At 40.1% G+C, this 22436-nt stretch overlaps 1 protein-coding gene across 6 annotated transcripts in view; it reads left to right on the top strand.

The window, feature by feature from the left end:
• Window positions 1–22436, top strand: part of cep290 (centrosomal protein 290) — a 69592-nt gene that overhangs the window by 21685 nt on the left and 25471 nt on the right. For all 6 annotated transcript variants that reach the window (XM_023348799.1, XM_023348795.1, XM_023348811.1 and 3 more), the window contains exons 19-33: window positions 1838–1996; window positions 2578–2727; window positions 2818–2933; window positions 3009–3111; window positions 4086–4316; window positions 12023–12196; window positions 12822–12933; window positions 15918–16123; window positions 16421–16572; window positions 17008–17119; window positions 17823–18278; window positions 18377–18541; window positions 19279–19386; window positions 19519–19653; window positions 22159–22428. In XM_023348799.1, the coding sequence (XP_023204567.1) occupies window positions 1838–1996; window positions 2578–2727; window positions 2818–2933; window positions 3009–3111; window positions 4086–4316; window positions 12023–12196; window positions 12822–12933; window positions 15918–16123; window positions 16421–16572; window positions 17008–17119; window positions 17823–18278; window positions 18377–18541; window positions 19279–19386; window positions 19519–19653; window positions 22159–22428 (2649 nt within the window). The remainder of the gene's footprint in view (window positions 1–1837; window positions 1997–2577; window positions 2728–2817; window positions 2934–3008; window positions 3112–4085; window positions 4317–12022; window positions 12197–12821; window positions 12934–15917; window positions 16124–16420; window positions 16573–17007; window positions 17120–17822; window positions 18279–18376; window positions 18542–19278; window positions 19387–19518; window positions 19654–22158; window positions 22429–22436) is intronic.

Genomic DNA, 22436 nt, shown 5'->3' with positions numbered 1-22436 from the left:
CTACTTAAAAACAGTAATGAATGCACTGCAAAAATACAACATTTTACCAAATGTTTTTGTTGTTTAATTATCTTAAACCACTTGAAATAAGCCAAAACAAACGCACAAGTACGGTAGCTTTTCAGTGAGATGTAGGAACTAAATAATTTCCTAAAATGTATGAAAAAGTCCTATTGGCACTGGCAGATTATTTCACTTATAGCAAGACATTTTCCTATGTTATAAGTGAGACAATCTGCCAGGGTTTGTTGACTTAAAACAAGCTCCAATATCTTGCTGAAAACTTCCTTGTAAGCTAGTTTTGTTTTATTTCAAGTGTTCTAGGATATTTGCTCTTGAAACTAGACCAAAAACACTTGGTCAGAGGGACAAAAAAAGAGAGTGAAATGATGTGCTCCACCTTCCTGGTTTAAGTCAGGACACAAGCAGCAGCATTCTGGATCAGCTGCAGCTGGAGGATTGATTTTTTAGGCAGACCTGTAAAGACTCTGTTGCAGTAATCAATGCGACTAAACTCATCTGTGAGTTTCTCTAAACTTTTCTTAGGCATTAGACATTCCTTGAACCGTAATGTTCTTCAGGTGATAGAAGGCCGACTTTGTAGCTGTCTTTATGCGACTCTGGAGGTTCAGGTCAGAGTCCCTCATAACACACAGATTTCGGACATGATTGCTAGTTTCTAGCTGTAGTTACTGAAGCTGTATGCTGACACTTGATCGTTTAGCGTTAGATCAAGAAATAATAACTTCAGTTCTGTCTTGGACGCAGCAGTCTGAAGAGTTTTTCCCCGTACTGAAGACTACATAAAATATACCTGTTCTGAGAACAATCGATGATCGGAGCTCATTGGTCACAAAGCTATGGCTGACTAGCTGTGCTTTCAATACAAATGTGTGCTAATTTTTGTCAAGATTCTGCTGATGTTGAAAAAACAGAATCTTGCAATTGTGGTGTTTCCATTAAATAAGAAATGAAATTAAAATCACACGTGCATAAGCTTGTTCACGCTAATAAGTCATTTAAAATTATTGCGGCAACAGATGTAAGCAGTTACATTAGCTATGTTCATATTCAGCCATGGGTCTAGCACTCATCATCTGCGTTTTGGGGAAACTGTTTTACATAGGAGCTATAAATTCAACATGCTAGAATGTCACAACTTTTTAGTGAACTGTGTGATGCTGTGAGAGATCTAGTGGAGCCAACTGGACATTGTCTGGAAAACCCCCCCAAAAGCAAGCCATCAATCTCCTATCATTTCCTGTTGTCATCTTTTTGTCATTTTCGCCAGTAGTAACATCCTGCTTTTGGTTGCATGCAATGTGGGAAAAAATGTCTCCATTGCAGTTTTGCAAAATACATCTGTTTCTATGCGGCTGAAAAACAACTCATCCTTGTGCAAAAACATTTTATCAAAAAGTGGGAGTTTTTTTTCAAAATTTGCATGTCTCCGTTAAGCTAATTTGTTTTTGTAATTTCAATTTGCACAATTCTGTGGTTAATGGAAACACAGATAGTGAAGACTTCCTAGTTATCCAGCAACACAAATAGTCACGGCCCCCCAGACTCCATTATTTAAAAGAATATCAGGTCAGCGCACACATTGGTCAAGTGGTAGAGCAAAATGTCCGCAGTGTTGTAAAACCTTTACTACACGGTGGTGGTGGTTGGTAAAACTAGACCACAATTAAAAGATTGAAATTTACTTGACATTCATGTCCGTGATGTGTGTTTTCAAACGTCTGACTGGAAAGGCTTCAGCTGGTGTTTTTGTGCTGCATTCTAACTGTTCTCTCTTTCCTTCTCTCTCTCTCTCTCTCTGTCCGTCTCGCCTCAGGCTTTAAATGTGAGCAGTCTAGGTGGGCAACTCGACACTGGCCTCAACTCTCAAATCCATCGGCTGGTGGGCCGAAACGAAGAGCTGAGGCAGGAACTGAAATCGGCTCGCGAGGAGGCGAGCAGCAGCTTCAGTGACCTCATCAGAGCCAAAGAGAAGGTATGACGAGGTGAAAAAACACCGGAGCCCACGGGAGTGTTTTTATTTTACCGTTTTTATAGCCGAGAAGGTCACTGTTTGGTTTTCGGCTGTTGCCAACATGTTCTAGTTCCCTTTCACTTAACAAGAGAAAGGAGGTAAACAAACCCGTGTTTTGGCATTTTGTTTATGTTCGGCTTAAAAGTTTTAAAATGTGAAAGTCTGCAGCAAATAAACTTTTAATGAAGAACATGTGCCAGAAAACACAGCTTGCAAAATGTTTGTGAGATTCTTGTTCTTAAAAGATAGAAAAAATGTTGTGTATTAAACCGTTTTCTTTTTTGTTTTTGTTTGTTGTGTGTTTTTTTGTTCCTGATTTTTTTCCTGATCCATGAAGCTGTTAAACAGTCAGGTATTTTCCTGTCTTTTGTGGACTAAAGATTTGGGATGTTCCAGAATGCTTCTTCTGTTTTTCTCTAGAACTTCCAGAGGATCCCACAGAGATTCATTAAACAACAAATTTGGGTGAAGATTTTAAACGAAAGTTGGTTGTGTTGAAAAGCTTGACCGATGGGTTGTGTTTTGATGCCTTCGTCTGTCAGGTGAGCCATCTCCAAAATGAGCTGGAGCTGCTCAGGAAGTCAGGCGGAGGTGGAGTCCTCCCTCGACCTCTGACCCTTCCCGAAGGCCTGGGCCCCAGCAGCACCGAGGTCATTAGCTCCTTGAACGAGTATGCTGTTCGACTGCTTCAGGTCCGACCTAGGTTCTTCTCAGTTCACTGACTTCAATAATTGTAACCAAACTGAGAGTCCGTTTAAAAATTCTTGTCTACTCTTGTTTAGGAGCTGAAAAACAGGGAGGAAAAAGGCAAGAAACTTTTAGAAACCCTGGAAGAATACAAAGAGAAGTTTTCTGTCATAAGCCATCAACAAGGACTCCTCTATAAGGAATATTTAAGGTGGGCTAACTTGACTAATTTAGAAGGCAAACTGTTGTAATGAGCTGGTGATAATGTTGTTGTTCTGTTTGTTAGTGAAAAGGCAGAGTGGCAAAAAGAGAAGGAGACTTTCTTAGACACGAAGAACAAGCTGGATGAGCAAAAGCAGGTGGACGATGTGAAAATTCAACAGTTCAACGTAAGTCACACAAATGAATTGCTGGAACGTGAATAGAAATGTCATTTCCTATTTATTTTCTTTTTTATTGCTTTTGTACATCTAAAAATGACAACATCATTCAACTTAAAGTCAAATTGTATAGCTGGATTTTTTTTTTAAACAAAAACAGGAACGACATCTTAAAGTGGTTGTGAGCTACGGAGTCAAACCAGAGATCAATAATGTATCAAGATGAAGACAAAATGATTCCAAATGTGGCATCTTTAGCATCTCATCTTAGCATTTAGCATGATTAGCGCCATTAGCAATGCTACTGCTACTTTTAAATGAACTGTGAGACTTCCTAAAGACTCCAACATGTCCTAATCCATTTTGTTCTGTTTTATAAAGAATTGCCCCGTTGCTGGAAGACTTTCAGCCACCTGGTATTGGCTTATGTCTTGCTGTCTCTTTATATAGCAGCCTGATTAAACAGTTGAAAATGCAGTTTCCTTTCAAATTACTTCTGTGCTTTCTCCAACTTTATTTTATAACACCTCACTGATGCCAAAAAACAGCTAGCATCCTTCTGTAGCAACTCTCACTTCAAGGAGACTTCCATCAAAATTGGTTGGTTCTATTTCCCCAGCGATCAATCGGTGCATCTTCGTTTTTTTTGTTTTATTTTTGTTTGTTTGATTCATGTAGGCTTTTTTAAAAATTATTCGACGTTATTGAGAACATGTAGTACTGAACTACCACTGACAAAATCTCAATAGATTTCCTTTCACCTTCACTAACTTGAGACATACATCAGGGTGAACGCGCTCATCCACCAAGACTTACTGCACAGCTTGGATTGCACAGATTTCAACATGCGCCGCAACCGAATCTCCGTGTTTGCACGAGTCAGAACAAAAAAAGAAGTGCGTAAGAAAACAAGCAACGGTACACGCGAGCGAAGAAGTAGTTAGAACCGTGACGTTAATTTCGTGTGTGTTTCGTCCGTTCAGGAGCTGCTGGACACACTTCACACAGACCCCGAGGAAATCAGGAGGCAGCTGAGCGAGGCGTTCCGCAAGCTGACCGTGCTGAGGGTCAACGAGAAGAAACTGACGCGCCGCTACTCCACTCTGCTGGAACGGGAGCAGCTCCTCCGCAAGGAAAACGGCAAGCTGAGGGACGAGAGCAGCCGCATGCAGGCCTCTGTCCTCCAGAGGATGGGCTACCTGCAGAGGTACAAGGTACGCACGTCCTGACTTACCTGTTTCACTGTCAAATGGGGGCAAATCAGCTGGAAAGCATTCAAAGTTCACAGTAAAAACACAAGTACAAGAGGAATTCTGATACTTGGTTCAGCATTTTCTGCGTCCTCCTTAATTTTGCTTCCCGTCGTAGAAGAGAATATCTTTGCCAAATTTCTCATTCTGCATCTTATCAAAAAGCTTTTCCTTTTTAGTTTATGTCTACAGGAAGTATTAGGTTGGCCTCCTCCACCCTGAACCACACCATCAATCTTACATTCGATCCAATAGAGGAGACATGTTTTCCTTGAAGACAGCGTCTGGAGGTTGTTTGGCTCGTCGTGCTGGAACGCTCGTTTCATCCTCCCTGATGTAAATCATCAGCCCTTATTTACACTGTCGTCTTCCTAACACCTTTTCCAGTCGTTTGGCACTCAATCATCTGACTCCCACCTCTGTGCGGTGCTGCTGGGCACGTTGACATGGAATGTTCTGGACGCCGGCTCAGGCCAAGCTCATTTAGCTCAGCGACTTTTGTTTCTCCTGATAGCCGCCAGGTTTCTTTTCATGTCTTCTAGCGGAGGTAGAAGACATGAAAAGTCTTCTACCTCCAGAAGAGTTTTAAAACTCTTCTGTATTAAAACTCAGAAGAGTTTTAATACAGGATCGCAGTGGAACTTTGTTTGGTTAATTTGGTATGCTGACAGGGCGAAGTATGTGGCAGCATTTGTTGCTCTGGCGCTACACTTCCTGATTAATAAACAGCTGAATTACCAAGTCTGCTACTAGTGTGGCAGGATATTGGTTAACCCAATGGAAATTTTAAAACTATTTATTTTTGTTTTGCCTTTTGTCAAATTGATTCCAGAAGTTAAGAAGCAATTAAAAAAAAAACATGTTTATTTATTTTGTTTTTCCTCCCCTAAAACCTCATTTATTTTTTAAGTAAAGAAAGGATATAAAAAGTTGGATGATGTTTCTTGCCACACACATTTAAACGGCATGTAAATTTGGTTTAAAAGCAGCTGAACTTAATAGTCATAATTCAAGGACCAGGTAAAATATTCTCTGAAACGTGGAGCCGTTTTAAGGAGACAATCTGTCTTCAATGCCCATATCTGATTTAAGCACATACAGTTCCAGCAGCATTTATTGGTAGCCCTGGTAATGGCAGGGCTTTGTACAACCCTTCTTAGACTTCTCCTTTAGCATTTTTTATACAATTAACTTATTCTTCTCTGGACAGTGGGCCTCATCATACGCTGTGTTCTAAGCTTACCTTCATATAAACCACCATTAATTCTGTTGTGTAACAGAGCTTGAAGAAAATGTTAGAGCATCTGTAAAAATGTTAAGCTGATTCAGAACTGCAACCACCACATGCTAGTAAATCCACTGAAAACTGCCTGGGAATTGAATGGAAAGTCCTGATCAGAGTCAGACCCCAGGTGTTGGCGTTATTGAGAGGCTTTGGGATATCGGAGTTTAAACTTAGAAACTTGGCAGAGATGCCAAGTGCTTTTCAAACTGGTTTTGAAAATAAAACTCTTACTTTTAGAGTCTAGAGTACTTTTCTTGAATTCTTCTCTTTCCCCGTGTACCAAGAATACTCTGTGGATGCCACCCAGCACACCTACTCTGTTCCCCACACCCACCCCCAAACTCTGGTAATGGTCATGAATGACCAAAACAAAAAATAAAATCGAAAGAATCCAGATGTCTTTCAACACCAGCAATAGTGAATGCTGTGAAAATACTCAGGGAGTTCGGGGAGAGCCCTTAAACGGCACTTAACGAGAACCTCTCCCATCACCCGGGATTGTCACATGGTCCCGAGAGTGTCTGTGAAAACGTTCAACACGTTTGAAGTGTGGCAGCTGAAGGAGGAACAGCTTGTCCTGCTCTCTCCCGACTTTACTGATAACTGTGCCTGAGCTATTTTTAAAGTGACAGTTTTTATAGTTATATTCACATTTTCAACATCATAACTGGATTACTACAAACCTAAGGACTGGGGGATTTTCTTACTTTTATTTTTACCTTACTTTTCTTCATCTCCAAGTTGAACCAGGACAAAATGCCTCCGGCCGACCCCAAGGACATTAGTAGTATTATACAACGACTTTAGTCTATAGAAATGAAGATCAAACAGCTGGAGGTGAACTTTGAAATCAACGCTAACTGTGGAAATCAGACAACTCTTCCTCAAATCAATGGAGAGGTTGTACGCCTCGCATCAAGCAGCTCACCCTGGAACGCTCTGGGTGCCAAGCCGAAGCAAAAGTCTGACACTGCAGATCCGATGAGGCGACTGACAGGGAGAAATCCCTCACCTGGACGAATCACGTAGCCGGTTCTGAGCCGAAACCCACCTTCAACCTCAACACCTGCTCCACCAAAGAAAAACAAACAAGCAGCTGCAACCAAAACGGTTCTACCGACCCCGCTCCCAAGGACAGAGCGACCAGCCCGGGCCTCAAAACATTCTGACTCTGTGGGAATCCGACTGAAAAACAGATTTTCTGCACTCCAGCCTGAGCCTCTAAGTGAAACCTCGCCTTCAAACATCAACAATGAGGCAAGACCAACACATCCACCCCCCAAACCCCAAAGGACAAAGTGGCTACCAGGAAAACGAAAGGTATGCCAAAAGTGCTTATTGTTGGAGATGAGGCAGTAAATGGAATCAGTCACGTTTGCAATCCCAAGAAAACGAGAGTGATTTCTTTTCCTGGTGACACTGTATCTGATTTAACTCGTAAAGTTCTTTCGCTAACCGCTGATCAGCCAGATATTGAGTCCTTAGTTGTGCATGTTGGAGCCAACGATGTGGCAAAGCAGAAATCTGAGATTCTGAAAAAGGACGTTAATATTCTTCTGAAAACTATGGGAAAGTTAAAAATTAAGTTATTTCTCAGTGGTCCAATTCCATCACCTCAATGGGGAGACGAAAAACACTCCAGGCTGGACATGATAAACAAATGGCTGATTAACCCTCTCATGCATGAATTATGATCCTTTGTGTCAGAATTTTTTTTCCATTTTTTAAAATTCTTTTCTTAAGGCATAAAAAAAGGTAGGAAAATTTTTTTGTAAAAATAATTTTTTTTATTTTTATGTGATCAATTGTAATTTTTTCCAAATACAAAGTTGTTATTTGAAAAATACATCAGTAGTATTGTTCCTTAGGGGTTATCTGATGTCACAATATTTTTTTTACTTGCAAGAGTCGTCTACAGTAGAAGGAGGGACCGGGTCGGTTCTCATGCTTTTTTGTCTGTCGGCCATATTGTATTTAACAAAAATAATTTCTTGCATTTGCAGCTGATGGCCAGTAGTTGATGGTATATTTTATGATGCATTAGTGTCCACTTCAGTGGTCTGTGTGCATTTATAACATAAAAATCCACAGGAAGCACAAGAAAATGGCTTTTAGATAGATGTCCACTGTAGTGACCACTATGCATGAAAGGGTTAAAACCTGCTCTGCCAGCTCAGTGACCTTCATCGATAACCTCTGGATCTATTGTCAGCGCTTTCACCTGTTTGGAAGAGGCGGACGCAATCTTAATAAACATGGGATAAAGCTACTCACTACAAATCTTTCATTTTATCAACAAGGACAGCAACGTGATCATCGCTTCAGAAGAACAGGCTCAAGGATTTCTGACTAGGAAGAAACACTCTGCTTATCAGGAACAACCAGTTTCAAAACAAGCTGATACATCGACTGAAGACGGAGTGACTGGTTCCCTTCCTCCTTCTCCCCTCCCTCTCTGCTCACCCACTTATTCACAGGATTCACAACATACACATGAAGAAATGTCTTCTGGACCGGAGTTTCTTAAATTTACAGATGGAATGAATCAACAGGTTGTACTTGGGACGTCTCTCCTTAGCGCTCACGTAGCAGACCTCACTTCATTTAAGCCACCTGACTCTAACTTCCCAGAGGATCCATCACTCTGCGTTTCTAAGGTCTGAGGCCGGGGTCCAGACTTTATCTTTACACCCTTCTTACTCCAGAATGTGTCTGGCCCCCCGGCACTGCAGAACAGGACATTACCTGTCCGGATAACTACAAGAAAATTTACAAGAAACAACAAGAAACAGAAACATAAAATACAGGGGACCTAATTCAAACATCAGACTGTTCCCCTGCCTAAAGGAACATCAGACTGAAGAACTCTTGGCCTCCAAGTCACTTAAACTAGCTCTTTTAAAAAGCTCTTTAGCACAGAGATCTCTGTGCTAAAGCTCTATTAATTAATGATTTCATCACTGAGCATAATATTGATGTTATGTTTCTGACAGAAACATGGTTGAATGATAATGATGAATCGATCGTACTAATTGAATCTGCGCCTCCTAACTACAATTTCTTCAGTGAGAATAGAAAACACAAAAAAGGAGGAGGCGTGGCTTCAATATTTAAGAATATACCATAAATTGTAGTAAAATCTCTTTGGGTTATTTCACCTCTTTTGAGTATCTTGGAATTGAGGTTAAAGGCCACAAACGAACTTTGACAGTAACTTTATACAAAACTCCAACTTTTGTGGACTTTACTGACTTGAATGAGCCTCTACCTCTCATATGTATTGATTATGATTGTTTAATAATTGTCGGTGATTTCAACATTCATGTTGACAATCCCCAAGACAGAGGGGCAAAAAAGCTCACTAATATTCTAGAGACTTTTGGTCTAACACAACATGTCAAACAAGCAACACACACTCAAGGACACACACTGGACCTGGTTATCAGTAAGGGTGTGAATATTTCCAATGTCTCTGTAACTGATGTCGCATTGTCGGATCACTTCGCTGTTATCTTTGAAAGTTCTTTATCTTTTAACCCACTTGGACAAACAGCAACCATCACAAAACGTTCTCTCACTGAAAACACAGCAGAAACTTTTAATCAAATCTACTCTTCTTCCTCACTCTTAAGCTGTAATGATGTAGATAAGTTGGTAAATGATTTTCAGTCTAAAGTCTCAGATATTATTGATTCCATTGCCCCAATTAAAATGAAGGTTGTGTCTGGTAGGAAGAAATCTCCATGGAGAAATGCACAAACAGTTATATCTGTAAGACAGCTCTGCCGTAGGGCAGAACGAAAATGGCGTAAAACTCAACTCCACTTTCATTGTGACATCTATAAAGAAAGACTATGTAACTATCATTTAACACTAAAACATGCAAGAGAGGCTTTCTCTGCAGATGTCATAAACAAAAACATTAACAATGCTCGAGCTTTATTTGCAACAGTTGACAGAATCACAAACCCTCCTGTGACGTTACCGCCTGAATTCCAATGTGTTGCCGCTTGCAACCAGTTTTCCAGCTTCTTTTCAGAGGAAATTCAAAAAATCAGAGGATTAATCTGTACATCCACTATAAAGTCAGTACCAATGCTGTGCCCAAACAAAACAAATACAGGAAAAATGACCCAATTTCAACTACTTAATTATAAAACCCTACAAGAAATTATAAGTCAACTAAGCTCCAGTTCCTGCCGTCTGGATGTTTTACCCACACATTTCTTTAAGTAAGTCCTGCCTTTTTATTGCTGCTGATCTGATCCAAATAGTAAACTCATGGCTCTCATCAGGCGTTTTCCCCCAGGCTTTGAAAACAGTCAAACAATCAAACCACTTATAAAAAAGAACAATCTGGACAAATCACTAATGCAGAATTACAGGCCGATCTCCAACCTCCCATTCATCAGCAAAGTTATTGAAAAAGCTGTGTGTAAACAATTAACTAGCTTCCTAACAATAACCAACCTCTTTGACTCCTTCCAGTCTGGTTTTCGTGCTCACCACAGCACAGAGACCGCCCTCGTCAAAGTGTTCAATGACATCCATATAAATACGGACTGTGGGAGAACCACAGTGCTGGTTCTGTTGGACCTCAGTGCAGCTTTTGACACTGTTGACCATGACATATTACTGAATCGACTGGAGAGTTGGGTCGGACTCTCCGGTCCAGTGCTTAACTGGTTTGAATCCTACATAAAGAACAGGGATTTCTTTGTTTCAATTGAAAACTTTTCATCAAAAAGGTCAAAGGTCACATGTGGGGTACCCCAAGGTTCAATCCTAGGACCCCTTTTACTCAATAGTTATATGCTCCCACTAGCTCAGGTTATAACAGGAAATAATATTAGCTACCATAACTATGCAGATGACACACAGCTCTACATTATGATGTCACCAGGTGACTCAGAGCCCATCCAATCACTGAACAGATGCTTAGAACAGATAAATGTGTGGATGTGCCAAAACTTTCTCCAGCTGAACAGAAACAAAACTGAAGTTATTATTTTTGGACCTAAAGAGGAACGATCTAGAGTTATAGATCTAGAGCTATAGATCTAGAGTTATAGATCTAGAGTCAATGCACAGCTTCAGTTATTACAACTGAAAACCAGCGATCAGCCCGAAACCTGGGAGTAGTGATGGACTCTGACCTGAACCTCCAGAGCCACATAAAGACAGTTACAAAGTCGGCCTTCTATCACCTGAAGAACATTTCCAGGATTAAAGGACTAATGTCTCAGCCAGATCTAGAGAAACTCATCCATGCGTTCATCTTCAGTCGTATTGATTATTGCAACAGCGTCTTCACAGGTCTGTCCAACAAATCAATCAAACAGCTGCAGCTGATCCAGAATGCTGCTGCTCGCGTTCTCACTAAAACCAGGAAGGTAGAGCACATAACACCAGTTTTAAAGTCCCTCCACTGGCTCCCTGTAGCTCAAAGAATAGACTTTAAAATACTGTTGTTAGTTTATAAATCACTGAACGGCTTAGCACCACAATACATTAAAGATCTGCTTTTATTGTATCAACCTTCCAGACTTCTCAGGTCTTCCGGTTCTGGTTCTGCTCTGCATCCCGAGAACCAGAACCAAACGAGGAGAAGCAGCTTTCAGCATCTATGCAGCACAAATTGGGAACAAACTTCCAGAAAACTGTAAAACAGCTGAAACACTGACTTCTTTTAAATCTCAACTAAAAACCTACCTGTTTAGAATTGTATTTGAAATGTAATCAGTTACAAATTTATTGATGGAACTTGACTTAATGTCATGTTTTGATTATTGATTCTATGTTGCTTTGTGTTTCTGTGTTTGTAATGATGTAAAGCACTTTGAAATGCCTTGCTGCTGAAATGTGCTATACAAATAAAATTTGATTGATTGATTGATTGATTGATTGATTGATTGATTGATTGATTGATTGATTGAACAAGGTCCGCCAGGGCAGCCAGAAATGTAACCCAATACTACACAAATCTTTACGAGGGGAACACATTCATCTGTTCCACTCGAAAACACAGTGGAGGTCACTGGCTGTACGTTCCGATTTGATGGGCAAAGAAATGGTGGGATATCGTCTTCTGTGGTTAAATGGCTCCACAGTTTTTGAGATGAGGGAGTCAACAGGGATGAGAAATCTCACCCACAACCCTTGACCTACGGCCAGTGATTTAGGCTAAATGTGCTTCCTCTTTAGAAGCTAAAATACTGGAAGAAAGCAATTAACCATCCTGTTGGGTGTGGCCACTGAATAGCTAAATCAGTAGTCACTGTAAAGCATTATTTCACTATTTGTCTTTTTAAGACAAGAATAAAAAATTCTGCCGTTGACAGTTTACCTTCAAATCAACATCTCACCCTTTCTTTTTGTTCTAAAGGAAATGGGTGCCTATAAGATAACAGCCCTGCAGAAGGCCTTGGATGGCAGCGTGCCTGCATCAGAACTTGAGAGAGCCAATAAGCAGTACACCGAGCTAACAGTCAAATACAGAGATGTGCTCCAGAAGGACAGCCTACTTGTGCAGAAAACATCCGGCCTCCAACATTTAGAGGTAGTAAAACATATTACCAACTCAAAACTTTCCTCTTTAACCGACTGCTACTCTTTCACTCCTTTCAATGTCCTTCTTCGTCTCTCCTATCTTCAGATTTTCAACTCTTTCTTGCAGTCTTAAAAACCACTTACAGTTTTCTGGAGTTTCTTCTCGTTAACGTTTTTTTATTTGATTTTGGCAGCTTTTTCACTCATTTACTTGCCAAGTTGTAACCGTCCAAGAATTTGTGGGAGGACGTGTAAAGATTCTAAATAAATTTAAAGCTGTGTGGCAATTCTTGTCTTTAGAACTGTATTTTTGTTCTGTCAGTCAAACCAGAAACACCTTCTACTTCGTTTACTGTTGTCCTAACACCATTCCTTATTGTGTAACAGCTTCCTCTGCACCAAAACTGTAATTCATCATGTTAATGTCAACATATTTCCAAAAACATTTTTTGAAAAAGCTGCAAAAGTTGAGCATAGAATGTTTGAAATACCTTCTGGAAAACTTTAAGAGCATTTAATCGAGGCTGCTTTAAGAGATTACAAGTGACTTCTCGGTGACATCATAGCATTGCATTATTTCCAGTGGCGTGCTGAACTCTTCCAATGCATCTTTGTGATTCTGTCCAACATCCCAGAGTGAGAACGAGTCTCTACGGGAACAAATCTCTGCCGTCAAGAAGGAGCTGGAGATCACGAAAGAGAAACTCAACACGTTGGAGCAAGCATGGGAGACCGTCGGTTCAGTCGGTAAACAAAAAGAGGGAGCTCACTCCAGTCATTTGCATCTTAAAACTTAAGACATTCAGTTGGGACCGAACGAGAGTTTCGGCACAGCTTCCCTTAGCTGTTCAGCACAAATCCTTCAGGGGTGAAATCTGAGGTCGTCATTGCTATAAACAAAACAGTTACAGGATTCTGGCGATGCCACACAACATGGCCACAGCAGAGGTTTCCCACAGGAGGAGATGACAGTGTTTACATCTGTGGAATCACAGTTCCTCTGCCCCCCTCTGCGACTGTTGCTGTAATAGGTTGCAAGGCGGCTTATGTACATTTAGCCGCATTGTTGGCATTAACTGGGGTATGAACTGTGGCTCGAGTTGTTATGATGTTTTTGTCACAACAGTGAGAATGTCAGGTTAAGAGTCATTATACGCACAAGGGGTTTCGGAGGCCACTCTATAGCAACCGCATCCAAAACTGCAGTGCCTTGAAAAACCGTTGACGCTGGTGGAAATTGTAAAAAATCAAAGTAGCATATAATTGTGACTTGGAAATAAAACCATATGTGCTTCTTTCTTTGATTCTCCTAAAAATCCAAAATCAAACTCAACTTCCTCTTTTTTATTTTGTTTGGTAGAAGTCAGAGAATTAGTAAATTGAATCCTCCTGTTTGTAATGCAATCTCAGTATAAATCAAGCCGTTCTGTAAAGTCCTCAAAGGTTTGTTAGAGAGCATTAGTGAACAAACAGCTGTCAGGAAATAGCGGAAGACGCACCAGAGCAGATCAGAGATCTGTTTTTGACAACATATTACAAAAGCTTTGTTTTGTTCTCCACGCAATAAGCTGAACTGACAGGTCAGGAAGAATGAGCAATAGAGAAAATGCCGAGAGGAATTTCAGAACTTCAGAGCTCAAGTGGGACTAATGACAACAACAACAAAAATTAAGTGTTTTAAATCAAGGAATATTCAAATCCTTCAGTGGTCTAGTTAAATCTCACCAAGAATCTGTAGCGAAATTCAAAAACGGAGGAAAAATAGAAGGTTTTAATTCAATCTGGTTAAGCTAGGTCCATGTTGCAAAGAAGCATGGACACAGTTTTGGTCTTTAGATGTGTGAATCTGGTAGAAACACACTGTGTACGGAAAGTATTCGGACCCCTTTAAATTTTTCACCCTGTTTTATTGCAGCCATTTGCTACAAACATTTTTTTTAGTATTTCTCATGAATGTATACTCAGCATCCCATCTTGACAGAAAAAACCCCAGAAATTTTGACATTTTTGCAAATTTATGAAAAAAGAAACAAAGAAACAACTGAAATATCACATGGTCATAAGTATTCAGACATTTTGCTGTGATGCTCCATTTAACCCACATGCTGTCCATTTCTTCTGATCCTCATGGAAATGGTTCTACTCCTTCATTGGAGTGTGTTTAATTAAACTGATTGGACTTGAATAAGAAGGTCACACACCTGTCTACACAAGACCTCACAGCTCACAATATATGTCAGAGCGTTTAGCAAAACATAAAGGAGTCTGAATACTTTCTGTATCCACTCTACATCATAGCGGTTTTAGGTTTTGTTGCCATGAAAGCTTTTGTGCTGATAGGTTTTTTTTCTCCTACCAGCTTTTAAAGTATTTATTTAGGGGAGAGATTCTCAAACTTTTCAGTCCAAAAGTAAGGCCGGAGAGTGCTGACCCCATGCTGGCAACCCCCATAAAATACAAATAACTAATTCACTCTATTTATTTAATAAATGCATACGGAGTGACATGATCATATCCATTTTTAAACATGATTTTTTTTTTTTTTACAATGACATTTTGTTATTTGATTTTATCATGTAAGAAGTATAATTATCAGTGAATCAAATATTGACATAATCGTCATCTAATATAGTAATTGATTCATTGTTGACTGGAGTCAAAAAAGGGCATCTGCTGGAACAACAAGATACTCAAAGTGGTGATTAAGTCAAAACTGCACAAAAGATGCTGCATCCATATTACATTTAAGTTACAGTGAAAAAAAAAGTTCTTTGTCTGTAAATATGTTTTACCCACAACTCAAGTGGCAGTTTTGCTTCACTTGCTTCAAATCTGTAAAAAAAAAAAAAAATCTCCTTTTAAGCACCTTTTAATATCCAACTATTAATCAGTTAATCCAAAAAATATTTACATCAGCCCTACACACTGTAACGAAGTCGAGCTGAAAGGCCTGAGCTTTTCACATATTAATAATAGAAGTATTTTTTTAGTTGCAGATGCATCTTTTTCTACAAATGACCAAGTGTAGGTGATAAAATGTTTAGTTTCTTATTTAAAAAGAAATGAACTATTTGCTTACCTCCATCTTTTAATGTTTTTCTGATATTGTATGAAAAGGCAAAAGGCTTAAGAGTTAAATTTTTACCAGGATGTGTCATTTAAAAAAAAACAACTGTTTAATTATCCTAATAATCGAGCGCTAAAATAATCGTTATAGCCTAAATTTAAATATTTAATTGGACATTTATTGGAAAATTCATTTATGTCATTGTACATTCACAATTAATTATCTTATGATGTAGTTTTTAACTTTTCTGGCCCTCCATAAACCATAGGGGGTCACATCATGATGAATTTGAAAATCATCTGTTGACCCCCAAATGATTGTCTCGTGACCCTATAGGGGATTCCGACACCCCACTTTGGGAACCCTTGAATTAGGGTGCATGTGCCAAGTTTACTTTTAACTAAACTTTCCAGTTGTGTGCTACTTTATGTTGGCTTGTCCCAAAAAATCCTTATGAAAAACATTTGCACTTGTGGTTGAAACATGATCAAAAATATAAAGTACAGGGGGGTAAAATATAAAATATTCTTCTTTTTTTTAATCTAAAAAAATCACTACTTTTTTTGAAGAAAATATATTAAATGTTTTGTTTTTTTCCTTATGTTTTACAACCTTGACAGTTAATTGTTCCACCTCGCTGAAACAACCTTTTTTTCTTCCTCAGGCTCTGAAACTGTCCTAGCTGAGGGAGACAGGGCATCGATCAACAACGAGGCGATATCCGCTGCGAGGCGGATCACAGCTTTAGAGATGAAGGAGCTGAATGAGAGGCAGAGGGCCGAGCATGCCCACAGAATGTACGAACACATGAGGAACTCCCTGAGACAAGTGGAGGAGCGCAACACGGAGCTGGAATCCAAGTTCTCAGAGGTAAGAGACCAAGGAAAACATTAGATTGTTTTTTTTTTCTCCCATCTGGCTCTTAATTCGTACCAGTCAACACGATCACGGTCGATAAACTATTCTAAATGGTATTTGCATCACCTGGCAGGCTCGCCTTATTATCTAAAAAGTGTGTTTTGCGTTATATAAGTACAGCAGAGCCTGCGGGAAAGATGTTAATGTCACCATTCAGGCTTATTTCTTGCTGAAGCGTCTGAGTTTGTGTCCAATCGTCTGGAAAACATCACTTTAATCACTTTCATCCAATGCTTTGTTTTGCTCCAGCTGACCAAGATGAATGCGGAGGCCCAGCGGGTCGAGCGGGAGCTTAGAGATCTGCTGATGGACGCCAGCAGCAAAGCCGCCAGCGACGCCGACAAGGCCAGGATCACAGAGCTGGAGAAGGCCGAGGCCGAGCTGCGCCTCGAGGTCTCCAAGTGAGTCTCGAAAGTGTCCCGTTGTTTTTCCGTTCTTGATTGCTGCTATCTTGACAAACGGCTGCTGACTTTGGTAATTAATTGCTGAGGTGAACATGTTTGTGCAATCCTTGCAAAGATAAGATGGTTCCTGACTGGACCTGGAGAATTTACCTTGGATAGGAATCAACGCTGATAGATTCATTGATATCATGACGTTACCAGTCTCTTGTTAGGTTGTTGTTAAAACTGTAAAAAAAAAAAAAAAAAAAATTTGGATCGGTGCGCCCATTCCTGTTGGTGACGTCTGCGTCCAGCTGAAACCCTTCAGGTTTAGTCTCACCTTTCGCCCCTTTCTCATCATGCTGGTACTAAATCGTCTATCTTCACTTTTATTTATGAGTGAAGATAGATTAGAGAAATACCAAGCAGTGCGTGTGTATCTTTCTTCTGCAGGCTGCAAGAAGTCTCAGACGTGGCTTTGTCTCAGGTCTCCGCTCTACAGGCCCGACACAAGTCCAAAGACATCGAAGTCGAGGCTTTAAGGAGACAAATACTGGATTACCAGGTAACCAGGAGTTGTTTTGTATCAAAAAATGTTAAAAGTTGACAGTAATTTCAAAAATACAACTCAGTTATTTATGTAATTGGAAGACATTTTTGAGAATACTCAAACCCTCAATTGTAGTCTTTAAAAAGGTGAACACATAAAAATACAATTAAAATAAATATTTTTTTGCTCTACAGTTAATTCCTCATGAGGTAATTGGCCAGTGGATCTTAAAAAAAATTAAATAAATTAGAAGAAATATCCCCCACAATGAACAATGATAAGTACCGTATTTGTTTCTGGGCTTCCATCTCACAGAGGAGCCCTCCACCGCAGCAACTCCTTATAGTTCCTACAGACTAGCCAGCAGTAGTTAGTAAACACCTGGTGGAACTGCACATCTGCTGAACTCATTATAGGAGCTACATCTCAGTGTGATACTGGTAAAAATGTTGTTGAAGGGTTAATAGAGGAGCCATGTTGAGATGACTTCCTGAAGGTGGATTTTCAGAAGGAACAGGAGCTTCTTAAAGAGAAAGGGGCCCAATTTCAAATTACAAAGTCAAATTTCTTTAAGTGATATTTGATATATATATACAGCATTTTAACATTGTAAAATGCTGCATATATGTCATATGCAGCATTTTTATTGTTTTGTTGCGCTATAAAATGCTATGTAGCTGGGAAAAACATAATACTAACCATTCTCATTTTTCCTCAGTCTCAGTCGGATGAGAAGGCTCTGATAGCAAAGCTCCACCAACACATGGTGGCGCTGCAGCTCAGTGAGTCGGCGGCTCTTGGGAAGCTGGAGGCCGCCGCCTCTCACATACAGCGGCTGGAGGCCAACATGCTGCGCGCTGAGCAGCGGCTGGACGCCAGCGAGCGAGCGCTCTTCCTCGCCCGCCAGGAGGGCCGCCACCGTGCCACACACCTCCGTCAGACCGTCCAGGCGCTCCGCAGGCAGTTCGCTGGGGCGCTGCCCCTCCGGCAGCAGGAGAAGTTCTCCCTGGCCATGCTGAAGCTCCAGGAGGACCAAGCCAAAGCCCAGGAGGAGAGAAGGGCAGCTGAGAAGGAGAGGCGGAGGGCAGAGGGAAGAGCTCAGGAGCTGGAGGTGAGACTGGGAGGCCTGGAGGAGCTCATCTCTACCCTGAAGGACGTGAAGGGCGCCCACAAGGTCAGTGAGCGGGGGAAGAAAACCAAAAAAAACAAAAACATCTTCCGCGTTCATTGGGTTGTACTTGCTCGACTAAATTCTGCTTTTACCTGAAACAGGTAATGGAGTGGCACAAGAGGATGGAGGAGGCCCGCCTCCAGGAGCTGAGGAAAGGAAGGGAGCTGGTGGTCCAGAAGGAGGAGATCAGCTACCTGAAGAAGCTGGTGGAGGAGCAGGACCGCACGGTCCGCTCGCTGGAGGAGGACATCGTCCAGCTCAACTCTGTGAGGACAAACCTTTTACAAGTTTACAACTCTTCTCAAACTCTGTTAAAAGAAAACTACTTTTTATAAATATCATACAGAGGGCTAGGTAATATGGCATTAAAATTAAATCTCTGATTTTTTTTTCTCACACCAGATGCGATTTCTGGTTTTATTAAGTTTTCTTTTCTTGCTTTCTTTTCTAAAAGAGAAATTCCAAATGTCTTTTTTTAAATAAATCCTCATGTGAGTTTTATGGCAGAGTATCAGAGTCAAGCTATGAGAATTTTTGTTTAATTACGAGAATATGGTAATAATATCTGCAGAATAAGTTTTACCAGAACAACGTCTTAAAATCACAAGAAATGAGAAAAAGTTTGGATAATTAATTTCTTGTTATTGTTTGTGTGGGGGTTCTCAGAAAATCTTTACATCATTCTCCTAATATAACGACTGTGATCTTGTAATATTATGACTTCATTCTCGTATTTAAAGAAAAAAAATCTTAGCCCAACACTTACATTTGTCAGAATATGAAATAGAAGTTGAAAAACACGCTTATCAAACAAGATGGCTGCCGTGAACGTGCTGACATCACTCTGAACTATGGAAACCGCCTCCAAAAAAATTCATATTTTCCAGAAATTAAATCAACTGAATGCTCAAACTGATGCATCTCCCAGGCCTGATTGTACATAAAACAAAATAACCCTTACTCATTGGCGAACACAGCGGTCTAACATTTTCATTCTAATAAGCTTCAGGAAGAGCGTCAGTTGGCGTGGGACCAGCGGGAGGTGGAGCTGGAGCGCCAGCTGGACCGCTATGAGAAGCAGCACACCGAGATTCTCAACAGCGCTGAGAAGGTAAAGCAAGACTTGGAAGGTTTATTGATGAAATGTTTCCATTTTGTTAAAAGCCAAACTTATTTTGTAAGAAACCAGTTGGACTCTAAACTTTAATCGATGTGTCTTCTCATTGTTTTGTTTTTTTGTTAGGTTAAGGAAGAGGAAAGGCCGCTCCCAGACCCAGCGCTGCCTCTGGCTCATCAGTTAGAGTTTGCTTTGGGTAAAATCAAAGAGCAGGTTCGCACCATCTTGGAGCTTCAGGGAACATGCAAAAGTTTGGACAAGGTAACCGATTTGGCCACAGCTCATGCATACGGAGGACCAAAACTGATATAATTAGAAATAAAAGCAGAAATATTTGAGACTCGTTAACTGAAACACACGTTCTGTCTTAGCATCCGTACAAAAAATAATAAAGTCTGGAGTTATAGCACTATTTTCTAATAAAGTTGCTAAACTTTAGCTCACTGATAAACTGGTCTCCATCTTTGTTGAGGTCCATAGAGTGTAATTCTAACCAATCAATCGGTCTTAAGACTCCGCCCCTCCTCATCTGCATAACGAGGCAGAATGCATAAGGTAAAAAGAGGAGACAAGGAAATGTAAAAACAGCAAATGTATAAGGAAAAGAAAAAACAACTTCTTTGACAAAAATGTATTTAAAAAGAAGGAGAAACAACAAATATATATTTCTGCTTTTATTTTTATATCATCTTTGGTTCTCCATTCACACAATCAGGACACTTGACCCTTAAGAGATCTTTTAGCTACCATAATGCATCATTTTATTATTTGTAGGTTTTTTTAAGGAAAAATAGTTCAGAAATGAAAAACAAAACTGTTCGCTTCCTAAACTCAGCTGGTCATTTTTCCACCTTAAATGGGTAAAACCACGTTAATCTAAAATAAAAATATAAGATTATATTTATATATTTGAATTATTTTAACAATTTCAAGGCAGGTTTATTTACATAGCTGCACTGATTTTTCTTTTCTACCATGTAGTCCAGAAAAGTCTTCTAAATTAGATTTTTAATATCAATTCGGGTTTTTTTTGTGGGGCTTTTTTGTGATACCTAAGGTTTAGTATCAGCCGATACCAATTCAATACAAAAACTAGGGTTGAATTGACTTAAACTGTTTCTTTTTTTTTTTTAACACAGATATAAATGTACTAAATTACATTTTTTGATATATATATAATTCTGCTCACTTAAACACGCCAGTGCCTTCACAAGCTTGGTCAGAAATGGAAAAACTACTTTAATTTGTTCAGTTAGTGCAATCTGGAGTATAATAGCCAATGTAAAATAAATAATAAAGAAACTGACAAAAACAATAGGTTGACTATCTTGGTCTAACGTGAAAATAAACCGCTACAAACCTTCTTTCAAATGGTTCAGAAAGAGTAACTAGGAATTCTAAATATAATGTGAAATAAATAAGGCATGATGTCACTCAAAGCACAAACCATAGAATTAGAATAGATCTGCCAATGTTCGTGTCAGTTTTTGTGTAGCTTAGCCAAATAGAGATAATGTAAACCAGTCCCCAAACCTGGGCTGCGGACCGGTTCCGGTCCGTGGACCAATTGGTACCGGGCCGCGGAAGAAATAATTAAATATTTCCGTTTTATGTATTATTTGAGTCTGGAGGATCTTTTATTTTGAAAATCCTTTAACTGTATTCTCTCGGTTATGTCTTGCACGCCAACATTTAGCCACAAGCAGTAAAATGAGTAAGAAACAGATCAGATGTCTTTGGAAAGTTTCTTTGTGAAGGGGAAAAGGCCCAGAGAAGAGACAGGAGAATGGATTTATCCCGGTAGGTGATTCCCACATTCCAAGCTCTGCATGATATGGTGACCAGCTTGTTAATGAGGCAATGAAGCTTCAAACTGCTTCGCCATGTAGAGACCATGAGCACCCTGTGCATAAGCAACACTTCTGGTGTCATTGTCTCTCATCACTCCCAGATGGGGCCGTCTTGTTGCAGAGAAACCAACTCAGGTCTCCCATTAGTCGTTATTGTGAGTTAAAATTTTCACAAAAGTAAAATGTTTGTTTTTGTGGCGCATCTGTTTCTTATTTTGAAGGGATATGTAAACGTTACCATAGCAACCAGAGTCGGAGAGCGTTAGGGCAGTGGTCAAGATCAGATGAGAGGAGTGGAGCTTGTGAGTTTTAGGTCTGGTTAATTTAAGGATTGTCGGCCGATTTTGTGACCACACACAACACGAGCTGATAAAAGTCCAATAGGTTCGATCGGTTCGTGTGTCCAGCCACACAGCAGGAGCAACACACTACACTCCACAAACCGATTCCACTCACGAACATCCCAATTCCAGAAGAAAATCCAGTAAAACCCCCAACATATCATACGTGAATTTAGAATAATCAAACAGTAGCGATAGTTTGTGGACTCATTTTAAGCGATAAAAGACGTAACAAAAAGAAAAGGCGTTTGATAAAAGACGGCAGGAGCAGCCGCTCTATTTGCACTATGATTTGGAGGTGTTGTGTTTTTTCATAGTTAAAATTTTTAACTGGATAAGCATAGCCACATATAGTACATATATATAATATATTGCTGCAGCAAAATTGCCAAGTCTTGACCGGTCGCGGTAATAAAAAGGTTGGGGACCACTGATGTAAACAACTGATGCAATGGGTAATTTTTAAAAGAAAATCAGAGCTACATTCGAATCTTCTCTTAAGGGTTAATTGACTGTTTTGGACGATCGAATTGTTCATGTTTGGATCTCTACTTTAAAACTTTGTCAATAAACAGAAACTGAAAGAGAGCGAAGTGGCTCTGTTGAAAGCAGAGCAGAACATTGTGTCGAGGGACAAGGTGATCAACGAGCTGCGTCTCCGGCTCCCGGCGGCCGCCGACCATGAGCATCTGCTTGCTGACCTCAGAAAGAACGAAGAGGACCAGCCGAGCAGTCAGGCTTCCCTCAAGCTGGCGCACCAGACCATCAAAGATCTCCAAAGTCGACTCGACAAGAAGGAGGATGTGCTGAAGAAATACCAAAACCAGATGGCTCAGGCCAGACAGGTGAAACT

This window comes from Xiphophorus maculatus, chromosome 2 (assembly GCF_002775205.1).
Source record: "Xiphophorus maculatus strain JP 163 A chromosome 2, X_maculatus-5.0-male, whole genome shotgun sequence".
Lineage (NCBI taxonomy): Eukaryota > Metazoa > Chordata > Actinopteri > Cyprinodontiformes > Poeciliidae > Xiphophorus > Xiphophorus maculatus.
Note: the sequence above shows the minus strand (reverse complement) of the source record. Positions and strands in the feature narration are given on the sequence as shown.